The following is an 18,619-nucleotide window of genomic DNA, read 5'->3' on the forward strand; positions in this document are numbered from 1 at the left end:
GGACGTGATGACAAAGAAAGGAATGTATTGCTTCATCACTAGATTTTATTAGCAGTAAGATTCAGTATTCACAGGTTAGCGGCTCCTAACACGGGTTGAGGGTGAGCAGAATATCTTCCCTCACAGTTTCTTGGCTACAGAAGTTGAACCTGTGGAGAGAAAACAAAAATTCGGCATTTCCCTGAACAGAGCTGGTGCGTTGAGTTTGAAGATAGCTTCTGCTGTCCCCTCAGTCTGAGCGAGGGGCATACCTTGTGCCCAAGACTAGACGTTGGCTGAGGAAATTCCTCTTTGGTAGAAAGGACTGAATTTTCTTTTCCAATTTTATTCCATGGCCATGTAATAGCAGAGAGAAGAGCTATCACTGGACAGGGAGGGTTCATTTGTCACATCTACAAATCACCTACTAAACAAGGCACACTGGCAACAAATGCAACTGAGGGAGACTCAGGTTAGCAGCATGACCAGAAACCAGCCAGAGGAAAAATCCTCAGGTCCTGGTGTTACACTGGCTTGGCATTCTTACTTTAATTCAATATTGAATTGAAATGACTGATTTTACTCATTAAGACTGAACAATACTTAGGATGCTTCAGAGCTAATTTTCTTTAATAAAATATATAACCATATGTAAAGTGCCTGGCACATAAGAAGTGTTCAGGAAATGCTCTTTTCAACTTCATTTTCCTCCCTGCAGTCTAATGGCTAGCAGACGTGCAAATAGTAAATTAAAGATTAAAAACTAATATTGATAAGGGTATAAGAAATAAAGTTATATATGAACAAAGGTGAACTGAATTTGTTTTGTGGTAGTTTCAAATTTGCTAGAGTCCAATCTCCACATGTGAATTCTAGCATTGAGCCTTCATTTAATTACCTGTAAAACTGGGTATAGTAATGGTATTTACCTCCCATCACCACAATCAAGAGAGTAAACATATCCATTATTCCAAAACTTTCCTCCTGTTCCTTTGTAATCTCTCCTTTTCATCTCTTCCCCTAGGTAACCACTGATCTGCTGTCATTATAGAGTATTTTGAACTGTGTAGAATTTTATACAAATGGAATCAAAGGTGTATGTATCCTTTTGTCTAGTTTCTTTAATTCAGTGTAATTTTGTTCAGTATAATTATTTAGAGATTCATCCATGCTCTTGCATAGATCACCAATTCTTTCCTTTTCACTGGTGAGTGGTATTCCACTGTCTGGAAGACTATAATTAGTTTATCCATTCCCTTGTTGGTGGATGTTGGGATATTTCTAGCTTTTGACTATTGCAATAAAAGCAGCTATGAATATTCATGCACAAATCTTTGTATAAGTATATGCTTTCTTTGCTCTTGGATAAATTCCTAAAAGAGGAATAGCTGAATTGTAAGTAGGTGTATGTTTGGCTTTTTAAAAAACTGTCAAACTGTTTTCCATAGTGATTGTATCATTCTACATGCCCTTCAACAGTGTATGAGAGTTCAAGATTCTTTACATCCTCACCAACGCTTGTCAATCTTTTAAATTTTAGCCATTTAAATAAGTTTATGGTGGTATCTCACTGTGGTTTTAATTTGTATTCCCCTAATAACTAGTGGGATATATTTTTTTATTTTTCACTTTTAATCTATTTGAGTTCTTATATATCAGGTAGGCAGCATACAGTTGTGTGTTGATTTTTTAAAATCCAATTCAATAATCTCTGCCTTCTAATTGTTGTATTTAGACCATTTTAATTTAATATGATTATTCACATGGTTAGGCTTAAGTCTACTATCTTGCAATTTGTTCCCTACTTTGGGTTTTTTCCCCCCATCTTTTTATGCCTTGAAAATTTTCCATTTTATCTCCTTTGTTGGCTTATTAGCTATATAGTTCTTTATTATTTTAGTCATTGCTTTAAAATTTATCCTGTGTATTTTTAACTTATCACATTTTACCTTCAAGTGATAATATTCCAATTTACATTACAAAGAACATTACAATATTGTGTTTCCATTTCTTCTCTCCTACCAACTATGTATTTTTTTCATATATTTCATTTCTACATGTTATAACTGCCCCCATATTGTACTTATTTTTTAAATAGCCAATTATTTTTAAATATTTAAATAACTATATTTAAAAATCTCACGTGCTCCCCAGTGTAGTTAACTATTTCCTATACTCTTAATCCCTTTATGTAGACTCTTTTCCAACTGGTATAATTTTCCTTTCTCTGAAGACCTTTCTTTCACAATTCTCATAGTATTGGCCTGCTGGTGATGAATTCTTTCAGCTTTAATATGTCTGAAAAGTCTTTATTTCATCTTTTTCTTTGAAAGGTATTTTGTGGATATAGAATTCTAGGTTAACAATTTTTTCCTTTCAGTACTTAAAGAGGTTCCACTGTTTTCTCACTTGCATTGTTTTTGATGAGAGATCAGCTGTACTTAAATTATCTTTATTCCTCCATATGTGTGTATTTTTTTCCTTTGGCTGCTTTTAAGAGTTCCTCTTTCTAACTGGTTTTGAGCAGTTTGATTTTGATGTGTGTTTGTGTGATTTTGATGTGTGTTTGTGTAGTTTTGTGTGTGTGTGCGCGTGTGTGTGATATCACTTGAATCTATTGGTTTAAAGTTTTCACTAAGTTTGAGAATTTTGAAGCCATTATTTCTTTAAATATATATTTCTCTCCTCCTTTTGAGTCTTCAATGAGAACTATATTACCTTCTTGAAATTATTTCACAAGTTACTGATATTCTTTTCATTTTAAAAATTCTTTTTTCTCTCTGTGTTTCATTTTGGATATTTTCTATTATGTCTTCAACTCCATTAATCTTTTCTCCTGCAATGTCTAATCTGCTGTTAATCTCATCTAGTGTATTTTTCATTTCAGATATTGTAGTTCTCCTCTCTAGAAATTCAACGTGGGCCTTTTTTCTATATATGCCATACCTCTACTGACATTTTTAAACAAATGGAGTCCAAGTTTAATAACTGTTTTAAAGTCTGTGTCTGCTATTCTAACAGGTGGGCCAGTTATGGTTTGGTTTCAATTGATTGATTATTCTCCACATTACAAGCTGAGTTGTCCTGCTTCTTCATATACACGTGAAACTTCTATGGAACGTCACATATTGTGGATTTTAGCCTGGTAGCTGCTGAATAATTTCGCATTCCTATAAATTTTCTTGAGCACTGTTCTGGGGTACAGTTATTTGGAAACAGTTTGATCCTTTCAGGTCTTTCTCATTCTATGCTAATTTTTTCCACTACGGAGGGAAGACCATCCCAAATATTCCACCCAGTGTTTCTTGAATTATGAGCTCCTCTGGTCTGGTTGGTGGAAACAGGCACGATTCTCAGCCCTGCAAGAGTACTGGGTACTATTCTCTACAGTCCTTTCGACTGGATCTTTCACAGGCCTCGGCTAGTTTCCTGATATATATGTGCTGATCAGTACTCTGCTGAGTGTTTAAGGACATTTTCCAGATTTCTGAGATTCTCTCTGTAGCTCTCTCCTTTCTGGTCCTCTTTTCTGTGAAATCTAGTTGCCTTGGATTTTCTGGATTCTTAGTTCTGTCTCTTCAACTCAGGTAGTCCTCTGGGCTCTGCCTGAATTTTTCCTTCTTGTGTGACATCCTGGAGGCTCTCTCAAGGGACAATTTTAAGGTTCCACCTTATTTGTTTCTTATCTCTCAGGGATCACTGTCCTTTGTTGCCTAATGTTCAGTGCCTTGAAAGCTGCTACTTGATATATTTTGTCTGAATTTTTGTTTGTTTCACTTGGGAAGGTAAATCTGGTCTCTGTTATTCCATCTTTGCCAGAAGAAAAAGTCTCCTCACTGGACTTAAAGGAGGACTGAATGATATGATGTAGAAGAAGCATCACACCTCGTCTCAGAATTTGGCTTTACACTCAGAACACTTGGGCTGATATTGGTATTGTTATGATTACTGCCATCATCAGCTCACTCTTTCTGGTAGTTCACCACGGTAAATATCCTTCCGCTCACACATGCTTCAGTCCTGATTAGAACCAAGGGTTGAGGTTTGTCTTCACTACAAGGGCCAATGATACACAACAACCTATTTGTATTTCATAATAAGTTAAGCATCTTCCTGGTAATTTAAGTGGCAGTTTGGTGAATCTAGGAAGTTCAGGGAAGATGCACTTACTAAGCACACACATAGCACAAGGCACAGCTGCTAAATGAAATCATTCTTTGCACCTTAGGATTGTGAAGCCAGATTCTTATTCTAACACTTGTATCAGATAACACAATAGTCGTCTACAAATCTATCAAAGCTGTTTTCCTAAAGCTCTACACTTTCTCCTAAAGAAACAAAAGGTATTAGGAAGCAGCTGTGGCTGACATATAGGGGAACTGCTGTAGGTGATTTAACTTAAAGTCATATTTCAGTGGGAAAAGAATTATAAATGTGACTCAATACTTCCAATCTTTTTGGATTTTTATTACTTACACTTTTCCATCGTTTCTTTCCACACTGATCTGGGATGCTCCCACTTTGGGTAGAGTTGGGTTGATCACATTGTTGTTCCAAATAAATTTAACTCGCTGCAAATCTCCAACTTCCACATCGGAGTCAAATTCGTTGGAAGTAAGTACTGCCTGGTTCAAGAGTACCCCTTGGGAGTGGAGAAGTTAAAACATACATGAACGTACATAAATAAACATATAAATATATACATATATGTTTCTAAAACCAGCTTACAATGTATTCCTAGTAAGATGATTGGTAGCACACCTGTCAATCTAATGGTTAAATAAATGCAGACACGTGTGCTAACTCAGTGGTAGTTCATTTGCCATCAATAACTCATATTACTTTAAAGTCATCCTTAATTTAATGAAACTTCAAACATGATTTGGTCACAATCCTCCCACAATTTAATAAGTAATAACATTATATCATCCTTTTCCAGTTGTTTTGTGGGTAGAATAATTACTTAGTGATTATAAATCAGATGCTATGCATCAAATTAAATCTCTGATTTTCTCAGGAAATCACAAAGAAAAACTTTAGAAACAGAATTCTAAAATGTATTAAGTTACAAGGGGGACATAATCTCTTCCTTTTAAGGACACGTGGTAGTACTGTACTCCTGAAGAGGTTCAGAACAAGCCTCCCCTGAATGTGCCACTTTGGCATGTGGACTATTTTGAGCTGAAGGAAATCAAGACCCAGCAGATTTAAGAATAATTTTTACTTCTCCCTTAACTGCCTAAAAGAATTTAGATAGAAAACCTGGTCCAGGAAGAGAACTATCACTAGAGATAACTACAAGGAATAGGAGCTTGGTGTGCTAAGCTGGCGGGGAGTTCAGCTGGGCCTGGAGATCAAATTCTTCTCTCTGTCCCAGTGTCTCTGCATGGCAGACATGGTTTACCAAACATCGGCTCTTCCCATCTTCCTGTGGTTTGTCTTCTTCCCTTTGACGTCCCAGACCTCTACTCCCTCCTCCTTAGCTCAGAGGGGCATGGAAGCCTGAACTGTCTGACTGCCTGTGGATTCTTATATTCTTGTGGGCCCCCATATGTACATAATTAGATTAGTTTTTCTCCTTTTAATATGTCCTGTGTTAATTTGACCGTCAGACCAGCCAAAGAGCCAAGAAAGGCAGAGGAAAAAAATGTCCTTCCCTACATTCCTGTAAACTCTTACGTCCCTAACATATATTATATGTGTGAAGTATTCCAACATTTAAGAAGCTTGGAGTAGCAGCTTACTTGAAAATTTCATACTGCTTAGAATTTCCTTTATCTCCAAACAAAGACACTAGTATGTATCCTGTAACCTTCCTTCCAGACAGCGTGACAGTCGCCTTATACCTCCAACCTGCAAGGGGGAAATATTTACAAAATATTCGTTTTTAGAAAAATTACTCTGAAAACCACCTAACCTGGATTCCATTACTGCTGAATTTTGAATAATTTTTATACGGTTTTGGTTTCTTCTAATCAAATAGTGATAGATATTCCTTTATCGAAATGCTCAGAGGATAGAAACTGGGGGAGGGGAGGAACACAGAATCTTTTCAAAGTCAAAAGATTTCAAGCCAAGAGACTAAGCAATATATTTTGTTTTCAATTTTTTCAACCTAATAATTTACTCTTGGACATTATAAGAACTTTATTTTAAAAGATAATGGAAAAATAATAAAATGTGATATTTTCATTAGTTTATTTCCTTTTTATAGATCATGAAATTTGAGAGTACTGTCATCTTTTTATCTAAACAATCTACATTTATTTTAACATTCTATAATTCAGCTTTCCACTGTATTAATTTATGGTAACCATCTTACGGCGCTAGTCAATAGTGAACTACCAGTTTTTGCCATTTAGAGCTAGCCTGGGCCAAATTGGAAAGAGGATACAATTTGGCTCTAGTTTTTACAGTACAGCTAACCCTATTGACTCCCATCCAAATAGTTTTCTTCCTCTGTTACCCAGAAGAGAAACGTGGAGTCTGTCCCCAAGTCTCATCATCCCTGCATCCTCTGATTCCCATCAGCCATGGAGTCTACAAACCTAATATCTCTTGAATCTGTCACTTCCTTTCCAGTCCCACAACCTCTGTTTTCTCTCTCCTGGGTTACTTTTCTGCTTGTAAAAAACCTCCAAATTTTATGCAGTGAAACTTAACTGAGTATGAAGAGGCTAGAGCAGAAGTCTCCTGAATTCAGCCCTAGAATCAAATATGAAGACATTTGTTTTTATATCGTTGATAGTTCAAGCCCTAAACTCTGTTCTGCCACCCACGTTAGCCATGTTTACACTGAGCACGGCATTGAGGTGTTTTTCCATTTTGAGGAGGAGTGTTTAAAACTTTGGTATAGAAAAGCACTTTCGCATATTTTCACTAGACATGATAAAATACCCAGCATTGAGAATTTAAGACAAATAAAATAGAGACTTACGAGCAAAATTGCTGGCATCACCAGTGTTTAGGTAAAATGTCTGGCCCACATCTTTTGTTTTTCCAGGAAATTTATTAGCGTAATGACCCATCTGTGGGCAGCCTTCACTTGGACAGGGGAAGCACTTGTTCTAGCAATAAACAAATGATGAATGAGGATGCTCTTTTTATAAATCATGTACCATCTTATTCCATGTGTTGTTGAATTCTCAAATACTCTAAAGCCAATTCTGTTCTGATAGTAAAAGATGACTTTAATAGTGTCTCAGCAAAGGTTAAAAACGAATCTCACTATTTACAATGATAAATCAGCAATTTCACTGTTAAATAACACGATACCAACAAAAATATTATAAAAATCACTTGAGAATTTATATGTATATTAATATATTTAAATTTTTTTCTCTTTTGTGTCTCTAAGTTGCTCCAGGTGCCCCAAGACACCGATCTGCCCTTAGGTGGTTAAATTTACTTTTTCTAAAAATTGCAAAAGAAAGAGCTGGAGGAGATAATCAGCTTCTAATACCCGCTGGGTACCCAACAGGACCCACTGGGATGACAACAGGCTTAAAAGTCAAGATTTCCTCAATTCCTTTAGCTCCCACTTAGCATATCAAGGTCTGAATGATTCAGATCTCAGAATTCTCCTAGCGTGAAGAGAAAATGCCCCAGTTGGTCATTAAGGCTTAGCCATGAGGTCAGGGTCTGGAGAAGATGGCTATCATATAAGAAAATGTCCTCTCTTTCTGGGCCAAGAAATTGTGGGAAGAAGAGAGGGAGGAGGCGGACAAACAGAAACTCCTGTGATGGAAGGGCAAGGCTGCTCCAAGGTAGAGGCAAGTGGTGAAGTCCTGGAATCAATGGACTAGATGGGGACTCAGCTGAATCTGAATCTGCATCTGACAAAAGTGAAGGGGGCTGAGCCAGCCAGGAAGAAATGGCCAAAGCTCTCTGAGGGCATTACTCAAGCCAGAGGAGTGGATGTGCCCATACGTCATCTGCAGATGTCAATCATGAGCCCATCAATAAGGTGGACCCCCCCCCCAGGCCTTCCTCTCTGCCCTCCACACTGACCGCCACCACTGTGATCACCTTGCCCAATACCAGACTGGGGAGAAGCTGATGAGATGATCCAGAGGCTGAGAAGTCTGCAAAACTGAGAATTTTTTCTTATAAAAGTGTCTGAGCATCACCTAAAAGGACTATTTAGATTATTAAATCAGATTAAGTTTTAACTGGATGAAATCTAAAGCTTCTTTGTTTGTTTGTTTTCCCCATTACCTAGAAAATGGGGATTTGAGAAAATAAAAATAAAGCTAGACCAAAGAAAGGGAGGTGTTCTTGTTGTATATGCAAGCTGTACAGCAAATAAAATATGCACCCACCCCCTCTTCCCTACACATAATAGCTGACATTTGTTGAATGCTAATTGTTATATTTTAGGGCCTGAGCTGAATATCTCACTAAATCCTCCCACCAAATCTATGGAGTCTACCATTATTATTTACATTGCAAAATGAGGAAACTGCCTTAGAGAAGTTAAGTATTTTGGCCCAAATCATTAAACTATTTAGTGGTGAAACCAGGATTCAGATCCTCTCTCTTCATTGCTAAAGTATATGCCTTGATATAATTTCACCTGGCATGTTACTTGAAACTTTAGTAACTAATATAGGGTATACACATTTTTATTTGAAAAAAATATATAGTGAAAGGAAAAGCCATAATAATAAAAAAAAAAAAAACAGAAAACCCAGGCCATTGATATGCCATATTCAAGGTCATGTTTAAGGATCCTAACTTAGATACCCAGAGAACACCAAAAAAGATGAAGACTCAAAAAACATCTTGGTAATTATGAGACTGCACAGAAATGTCCACACGTCCATAATCATACACTTCTATAAGGTTAACATTTAAGACAAGATTTCCATGTTCATCAGCATCCTGTAGCCTTAGCTCAGATTTCTACAGACAATTTGTTTACTTAGAATTACTTCCAAAACAAGTTTGAACCTGATACACACAGAAGTGACAGAGAACCAGGTAGACGTGGGACATTTCAGTTTACAAGCTCATTTCTCTAAAGTTCTCCAATGCCTTATCACTATTAAAATAAACATATATGATTGAAAGTAGAAATAGTGTGGCAGTCCTGTTGTAACACTTACTGAATGCATGCTGTGTACAGTGAATCACATCGGTCATGAGAAGTGATGGGCACAAAATACTTTAGGTGCAAGGTAGATTCTACTTACTGCAGTGAAAACACTGTAAGAGGCACAAGAAAATCCAGCAAAGCCATCAGGGTTGAGGATGCTATCAGAATAATATTTGTAGCTTCTTAAGTGATTACAGGCCACAAAGTCACGAGTTCCTTTGAAATCAGACATGATTACACATCAGCAGATTTTGTTTTTTCCAAGTTAATACCACCTTCAGGATATAGTTGTTGGATAAATTTCTCTATTTAGTGTGAACTCACGGTAGTCACAGAACAAAATCGTTTATGAAAGGTAGTTATGATTCAAGATGCAGCCAGAAGTTAAGTACTGCTTAAGATAATAATAATTATGCCATAGCTAAATGAAATGGAAAAGTAACTCTAGAAGGAAAAGATTAGTCCATATAGATGTAAGTATAAATTGGTAATGTATTCCCTGAATAATTAGATCCTTGGAAAGGTGACTACAAATACATTTTCTTTCCTATAGTCTTCTCAAGTCCACTTCCCCCAGTGAAAACCTGTATCTTGGGGATGCAATTAAAAATTCTTTGTTACAAAAAATGTGAGGCCTTTATAATACTAAAGTATGTAGCAAATTTATCGAAAGGATACACAAATTTTCCCCCAAGAAAATCTCTTCATGCACATAATAGTTTTACCTTCCCAGATCCCGTCTATGTCAACAATCTGAGAGAGAATGTTCTTCTGACACCCGGGCATTTCTTCTCCTCCATTTGGAAAGAAATCTAGGTGGCCCACAGTTTGGCTCATTCCAAGCCCTGAGGAAATTTTAAATGTGGGAAAGTTGATGTTAACATACAGACTCAAAGCACTCTGAAACACTCTTATGTATAGACTCCAGAAGAACAAACTGAGGAACTCACCCAAGTTGGGGATCATGGGGGCAGCATCTGTGTGAATTACATCCACAAACTGGGCATCGCTGGGGTCCAATCGGACTAGTTCAGGTGTGTCCTGAAAGCAAGGTTCAGCTGGATCCAACCCTAAAGCAGACGGGATGCGTCATGTTAGTGTCCATCAGTGTCCATGCCCGTTCACCTTTCTCATGAGTTACAGACCTGAGTGCTAGCATCAGTGGTAATCATGAGTAATGTGTGGAAAGAGGTAAGCCGGTTCTTCCCTATCTTACCATTTTCTGAAGAGAAATCTGTGTCTAATTTACTATTTGCATTAAAGTGAATTTTCCTCAAACCATGGAATTTGGCCTTAATTATGGATGCTTAGTTACTGGGACAATCCCCTTCACTAGCAGCAGTTACAAGGAAAGAGCCAGGCTCCGGGAAATTCTGGACTTCTAAAATATCTTCAGGCTAACGAAGTTCCACCTGTATTGCAAACTCCCACGAGGGCGAGGATCTTGGCTTTCGCAGCCCCCAGGACCACAGCCTGGCACAGTGCCTGGCTGAGCAGGGTCTCATGGGCATGTACAGACTATGGGAAAGAGTGTTCTCTCCAGCAAGTTAGCGAGAGATATTCCGGATGTCCCCACCAACCTAAATGTAACCAACTCGTCCAAAGTATTAAAAAGGAGAATCAGGAGGTCAGAGGCAGAGGGGGAAGATATAAGAAAAAAATTATCATTCCCTGAAACAGTCACTTCTCAGATCCAGGATAGCAAAGTCTTGAAAGTTACAAGGTTGCTGTAGGACCCTGGGTATCCAACACATGACTCCACTGGCTGCATGCAACCAACCTGAGGTTTGTAAAATAATATTTTGTAATCTAATTAGTAGTCTGCAGAGATGGCAGCCCAGGGCAGCCAGACTACCTGTCCCCACAATATCTGGGTTGGGGCTGATGAGAACTTGGCTAATTATCAATTGCTATTGAAGCAGAATATAATTACTTATACATTTTTGAGCTCTTTGGGTTTAATTCTATTTATCATTTATTCTATTATTTATGCTATTTATTCTATTCATGAAACTCATCCTTTATGAATGCCTGACAAAGAGAAAGTAGACATGAATAAGACTGCCAGATGTTCTTAACTCACATTTTAGTCACATGCAATATTTATATGTTAAACAGAGCTCTGTAGACCAAAGATCGGTATTAATAAAAAATTCACAGGGTCTCAGAACACACTGATTTCTCTGATTACGTGGCCTAATTGGGAAAATGTGAAAACTTGTCTCCTCAGGTCAAAAACGGGTCTGTGTCAAATGTCTACCCTTTTAGACCCCACATGGGCTACATTTAGTCTATGTTTGCAGCTTTTATCGTTTTACTTACCTGTGATTCGTCCAACGGTCCCATTGGTCCTCCTTCCTGCCTCCCCAGCGGCATGGGAACCCAGGCTATGGCCAATGATGTGGACGTTGGAAAGTGAGTATCCAAATGATGACTGTCAGAAAGGAAACTGCTTCAGAATGTATTCAAATTAGCAAAATTCAAGATGGGCGCAGAAGAGGATTCTCCGAAAACTCAGCTTTTAAGAAGACATGCTGCCCCTTCAAAACAATTGATTTTCAAGGATTTTTTCTTTTCATCTATAATGGAAAATGTCAGTGGTTTAACATTTAAACTGGTGGAAGCAGTGTTTTCTTTTATTGTTTTACTATGTGGAGGAAACCCTTGATGGAGATGAGGACTTGTTACTCAGAGGTGACGAAGCAAGGATCTGGATTAGAAAATAACACTGACTTTTCAATCAGTGGTCCTGGGAAAACTGGACAGCTACAAGCAAAAGAATAAAACTGGCCCACTTCCTTAAGCCATACACAAAAATAGACTCAAAATGGATTAAAGACTTGAATGTGAGACATGAAACCATAAAACTCTTGGAAGAAACACAGGAAGTATGCTCTTCGACATCCATCTTAGTAATGTTTTTTGGATATGTCTCCTCAGGTGAAGGAACCATAAGCAAGAATAAACAAATGGAACTATATCAAACCAAAACACTTTTGCACCGTGAAGGAAACCACCAGCAAAACAAAAAGACCACCTACTGAATAGGAGAAGATATTTGCAAATTATGTATTGGGTAAGAAGTTAATATTCAAAACATACAAAGAACTCACATAACTCAACATCAAAACCCCCAAGTAATCTGATTAAAAAATGAGCAGAGGACCTGAATAGACATTTTCCTATCAGACATACAGACGGCCAACAGACACATGAAAAGATGCTTCACATCACTAAGCATCAGGGAAGTGCAAATCAAAGCCACAATGAGATACCACCTCCTACTTATCAGAATGGCTGTTCTCAAAAACACAACAGATAATGAGCGTTGGTGAGAAAGTAGAGAAAAGGGAGCCCTCATACACTGTTGGTAGTAATGTAAACTGGTACAGCCACTAGGGAAAACAGTATGGCGGTTCTTCAAAAAATTAAAAATAGAACTACCATATGGTCCAGCAATTCCACTTCTGGGTATTTATCTGAAGAAAATGAAAACACAAATTCAAAAAGATATATGCATCCTTACGTTCACTGCATAATTATTTACAATAGCCAAGATACGGAAACAACCTAAGTGTCCATTGACTAGGTGAATAGATAAAGACGACGTGGTAAGGCATGGCATGTTTTATTGTGCTTTGCAGATACTGTATTTTTTTTTAATAACTGAAGGTTTGTGGCAACCCTGGGTTGAGCAAGTCTATCAGCCCCATTTTTCTAACAGCATTTGCTCGCTTTGGGTCTCTGTGTCCTATCTGGTGATTCTTACAACATTTCAAACTTTTTCATTATTTTTATACTTGTGACAGTGATCAGTGATCTTTGATGTTACTATTGTAATTGTTTTGGGGCATCACAAACTGCACGCATGTAAGATGGAACACTTAATTGATAAATGTTCTGACTGCTCCACTAACCAGACATTACTATATATATATGTATATATACCTGAAACTAATATAATATTGTATGTCAATTATACTTCAGTTAAAAAAAAAGAAAAAGACAAAAATTAAAAGTTAAAGAGAAAAACAAAATAATGAAAGAAATTACTCAAGTACTTCCAAGTTTAACATTTTCTAAGTTTTAGTTACCAAATCAGGTTAGCTTGTTATTATTGCACTTTTCTTAAAAAAATAAAAAACAAACAAACAAAAAACCCCTAGTTTAATCTTCGGGTTGACATTATCATGTCAACTTAGTTTAATAACTAGTAAAATTAAAAGAAATATTGGTGGAATTTAGTAGAAACAACCTACTTGGTTGCTTGAATAATAGCACTGAAAAATTAGTTTATTCACTTTAATAAATATATTGATGAAGCCCAAATCTAGATTTTTTCCCCGCATTTTTCTTTTCAGTCAAGGAGAAAGCCTAATCTCAACAGAAACATATCTTTGGCAATTGACAGCAATATATAAAAAAAGAGAGCATCTAGAGAGTAATGTGCCCGTCTTTTATGTAACCCAGAGGTAGCTAGTTACCTTAAGAACTTCAGCAAAATATGCCACTTCTGCCCCCACAATCCGGATATTCTGTACGGCTTGTGTGTACGTAGTTCGGGAGCCACCTTTCCAGTCCACGCAGATACAGTTCACGCTTTCCACCTGAAACAGGTTCTGGTGGAAGAGGCCCAATAGACAGGTAAATAATTCAGGATCTTTACTAATTACTAATGAACACATTTGAAGACTAGGATATATTCATTCCCTGACCTGTATAATATGATGCTCGTTTTTAACCCCAAACCAATAAACAAAAGTTCTAATCTGTTATGGTTATGGAATCCCTTTTAAAGTTCAACATTGAGTCCAAACCAGAGGTTTGGCCATATGGAATCTCAGAAATAAATTATATACACATATCTGAAAATCTACATTCCTTTTGAGCTGAGAATCATTTTTTTCTTCACTGTATAGAAATCTGTTACTACCCTCTTCCCTCCCCAACTCCAATAACCATCAACTACCCAATAATTATAAATTATTTTAGAAGACAAGTTATGGTTTTACTGTTTTTTTCAAAACTTGTGAAGTCAATTAGACCTCTCATTTTAACTCTCTTCAGGGTCAGCCAAAACCTCGAAGTTAACTCAATGTAGCCTTTGGCTTGAGTCATAGGCAGGTCTGAAATTAAACGGGTCTGGGACCTAGTGTCTTTCGTCATAAGACCTCTAAAGAAATGGCTTCATCTTTGTGCCACAGCTGGCCACAAAAGCTTGTTGAAGAAATGAATTAATGAGAATGTTCCTCAAGTACTAGCAGTTACCAGGGACATTTGTTCTATTTGATTTTATGTCTTTTAATTCTTCATTATCCCAGGGCACATTGCCAAAGGCAAATTTAAGAAAATAGGATCCCTACTGTTGAAACAACAGAAGCCAGAAATGAAAACCTAGTTTCCTTAGCTATTGCTGCTGTAGGAGATCAAAGAGTAGCAAGGGAAAATCAAGGGAAAATAATTAGTGTGGGCAAAATGAGTTATCATAGTTCTTCACATAGAAATCAAAACCTACTTAAGAAATTAAAAGCTAATGAAAATGCAACAAATGTTGCATCAGTACGGCAACATCTGTTGCTAAAATTCTGAAATATCTCTGTATTAGTTATTAAATAACCACCACCCAGAGCCACCAAGTACCTGCCAACCTTGCTGGTCTGACTGTCCCAGGTCCCCTCCACCCCACGTTCTCCCCTGGGAACCCCAGGCAGGGTCAGAGGATCCTCCAGTGTCATGGTGGCAGGCATTTGTCCTGACTGAGTGGAGCCTGTGCCATCTCCATTGTTACTTATCACTCCAGAAACCATCTTGCCTTACAAGATTTCCAGTCTCACCTTGCACATATTGACCAGCCAGCTTTCTTCTCCATTGTCTATGAATCCGTGAATAATAAAGCGGGTTATTCTATCCGTTTTGAAATTGGAGGCCGAGATAGTTGATGGATCTGCAATGATTTCCTATTTGGGGGAGAAAAGTGTTTAATGTCAGGTTTCTGAAAGTATCCGATAAAACTGTTTTCACCTGGAGAGAAGTGGCTAGTGGGAGATGACTGCTGGGAGTGAGTTTCTTGTAAGGATTCTCCCACGACAACTAAACTGTTTGCAATCATCACCAAGCCACTGCTTTCCAGATGTCATAACATTTTTGCATTTGCTATACTTGGGATTACATGTCTCCTATAATATTGGTGCTAGGGGTCTAGTCTTTACACAGTGAAAGACTTTGTGTGTGTGTGTGTGTGTGTGTGTGTGTGTGCATGTGCGTTTTATAGATGCAAAATATGTTGAAGGTAATATACAATACTTGAAGATTATATAAATATAATATCCCTTTTTAGCATATTTATTAAATGGTACCATAGAGGTAGAATAAAAATAATATCAAGTTAATGGATATTTTAAACAAGTTATAAAATAAAACTTTCATAAACAAGTTGCATAAAATAATACTTAAGCTCATTGCCCTAAAAGTCCACAGAGATGCAAATTCCACTGTCTGATTTGTTCTCTTTAGAAGACAAAATTCAATATCATTATTACACAAAACAGAGGAAACGTAGTTATGAAAACGATACATGTTCTTACTTGAAAGTTGTCTGAGTTTTCATTAGTATATAGGAGGAAGCGGGTGTTGACATCTTTTGGATCCCAGGGCAATGCTTTGAGGGGTCTTTCTATAATTCCTGCCCAGGGGGCATCATCGCTGAAGCAGCCAAGTCTTTCGAAGCAGACTTCACTTCCTGCAGTCACCCAGAAGTGTTTGAAGGGTATTAGTTTAACCGGAATGCTCTTTCTAATGGTATCTCTTCCAAAATTGAGTTAAATTGCATTTTGTGGCATTTTTTCTTCCTCCACATCCCCATGCACCTTCCTGTATACAATTCACAAAACAGCTTCAGTAGACAACATCCCAGCTAAGAGAGGCTGCTGCTCCTCGTTTCCACCGCACAGGACTGCCTTGCACCCAGCCTGTCTCTGTCCAGTCCCGTGCGAGGGCTGGTTTGAGCCTCTCAAGTTAGATTTCTTCCTTGGGCTATTGGTGCCCAAGAAGGGAGCAGCCTTGTGTCCCCAGGCTTTGGTAGAGGGGGATGAGGCAGCCACCTCCTTGTAGCCATCTTCTGGCTTTGGGCTTTGGGTGGAGACCTTAAGTTTCATGCAAATGCCAAAACTTTCGATCTCTACCTGTCTGAGTATTCAGGTCTCTGACCTATATCTGAGGGACGTGCTGGGTTCCTGTGATGAGAAGCTGCTCTCAAACAGTCAAACAGAAAGTCCATGGTTGACACGACTCTGTGTTTGGATGTTAATCCATAAAAGAACAACACAAAGGAAGGGCTCTCCAGGAGGATAAAGTCTAGATTAATAGTGGGAGCAGGAGTCGTCATCGTCGTGGGGGCTGCATTCTCAGAATCCTACTATGTGCCAGGTGCTGGGTAAGATGATTCACGTGACCTAAGTCTCATAAGTACCCTACCAGGGGGGCGGTGTTATATGCCCACTTCACAGAGGAAAACTGTGAAGCACAGAGAGGTTAAGAATTTTGCTCAGGGAAGTACAGTTGTGGCTGGTGGAACTGGGGTTCAACTCCTCCACTCGACTCCAATTTGCTAAATTTAGCAAACAAAAATACAAGTTAAATTCAAGTTTCAGATAAACAATACTTTTTATTATAAAAATAACAATAAGTTTAAATTTTGTTAAATTTAACTTTTGTTATTTTTTATTCATTGTATTTTTTTTGCAAACTTTTTTTTTTACCCTTTTTTTGGGTTGTTGTTGGTTTTCTTTTGAGGGGGATTAATTAGGTTTTATTTACTTATTTATTTTTAACAGAGGTACTGGGGATTGAACCTCTGCAGGGCCTCATGCGTTCTAGGCATGTACTTTACCACTGAGCTATAATACTCTCCCCCGAAATTTTGTTTTTTTTTTTTATAAGAATAAATTTTACTGTTTATATATATATGTCATATATTCGTTGTTTATCTGAAATTCAGATTTAACTGGGCAGCTTCGCTTTTGTCCGGCAGCCCTGCTCCCAGTGCTGTGCTCCTAATCACGACCTCTCCTGCTCACTGTGCTCCTCATTCTCGTAGTGGCCTGAATTCAGCCGTTACTGTTTTTCTTCAAAGTACTGAACAGTAAATCTCCCCTAGCATGACATAACTATCTTTTCTTACCTATTACTGCTCCCAGCAACAGCGAAAGTGTCCAGATTAGCAGCATCTAAATAAAATTAAAAGAATATAATTGAGTCTGACTAAGCTTTTAAACGATTGGCATAATTTAAGTGCAGTTAGACCTCTGGGGGAAAGTGGGTCAATTCTAACAAACAGGACTTGGAAAACATGTTCCGACTCACCGTGGCAGTCCTATTAAGTCCTGCGCACAACCAGTAGCACCCAAAGGTCCTTTTGTAGGCAGACCTTATCTTTTTTGAGCAGTTCCGTGGGAAAGTGGCATGAAAAAAAGAGGAGGTACCAAGCACGTATTTCTAATTTTAATCATAAATAAACCAAGATTGATAGAGTAGGTAAAGTTTTCCACAGTATTTTTGGAAAGATGAGGAAAGGGTAGATATGAAGAGTTCTCTCTTAATATGATTATACAACACTCAGAATCACCAGGACTTCACGGTAGTGAAGGTTCTCTTCTGCCTGTTTTTTAGTTTCTAATTCTCTGTGCAGGTCTGTGGGTATGTGTGAAACTAAATTGTTTTCACAGATTTGATAGCAGTGGTCTTGACAACAAATACTAAAAGCTTCCCAGCTCATGCAATTTTTGTCTAACCTTGCCTTACCCTCCAAAACAGCGAAATAGAGGCAATTCTTCAAAAGAATTCATTTCTTTTAGGAAAGCTGTTGATATTTTATTTTGATAGTCCATTGGACTCATTTATTTCTCAACAATATCATCCAGGAAAGAATAAGTGAACTGATAAAAGAAACTAGGGATACTTCTAAGAGCATAGAGGTGAAATCAGTGACCCCATCACCAAAATGAAATTATGCATAAGAGAAAAACAAAATTCCACTTGGAAAACAATGGTCTGGGAAATATAATATGAAAGAAAAGTCTGTGATAGAAAAGATTTGGGATGTTTTCAGTTGGTGATGGGTTGTTAAAAATAAATTTTAAAAAGACTATAATACGGAAGCATAATTTTAAGAGACCAGGGACATGTAGCCTGACAGAATCAAAGACACATGTTGAATCATATGAAATTGCCACATTTGTAGGTCAAAAACAGTCAAATAATTCAGTTCCCTGACACTTAATGGGAGCGCAAACTTGGGTTAACAAACTTTGATATTGTATTGCTTTTACCAAATCATATTCTCAACTTTATATAAGCACATAAGAAATGTATAATCAAAACCAATGCTTTCTATATTTGTCTTTATACTGCTACTTCACAGCAAAATGACTAAACACAAAAGAATAAACAATCAATACCAGTCACCACATTATCTATGAAACTTAGCTCAGTTACCTTGAAGCTGCTTTGCCAGCAGGAATCAGCTGCAACCTGTCTCCTTGCCAT

General features: G+C 37.6%; 1 protein-coding gene across 1 annotated transcript; it reads right to left on the minus strand.

Annotated features, from left to right (window-relative positions):
- Window positions 1-27: 27 nt before the first annotated feature.
- Window positions 28-17,515, minus strand: LOC102504846 (pancreatic triacylglycerol lipase). Its single transcript, XM_006183479.2, is given in 14 exon segments — window positions 28-149; window positions 4,456-4,592; window positions 4,594-4,621; window positions 5,724-5,832; window positions 6,917-7,046; window positions 9,174-9,292; window positions 9,802-9,921; window positions 10,027-10,146; window positions 11,399-11,510; window positions 13,561-13,695; window positions 14,911-15,033; window positions 15,661-15,815; window positions 17,256-17,301; window positions 17,438-17,515. Coding segments are annotated over 13 exon segments (1,398 nt in total). The 5' UTR covers window positions 17,438-17,515; the 3' UTR covers window positions 28-85.
- Window positions 17,516-18,619: the final 1,104 nt, after the last annotated feature.

Source organism: Camelus ferus, chromosome 11, assembly GCF_009834535.1.
Source record: "Camelus ferus isolate YT-003-E chromosome 11, BCGSAC_Cfer_1.0, whole genome shotgun sequence".
Classification (NCBI taxonomy): Eukaryota; Metazoa; Chordata; class Mammalia; order Artiodactyla; family Camelidae; genus Camelus; species Camelus ferus.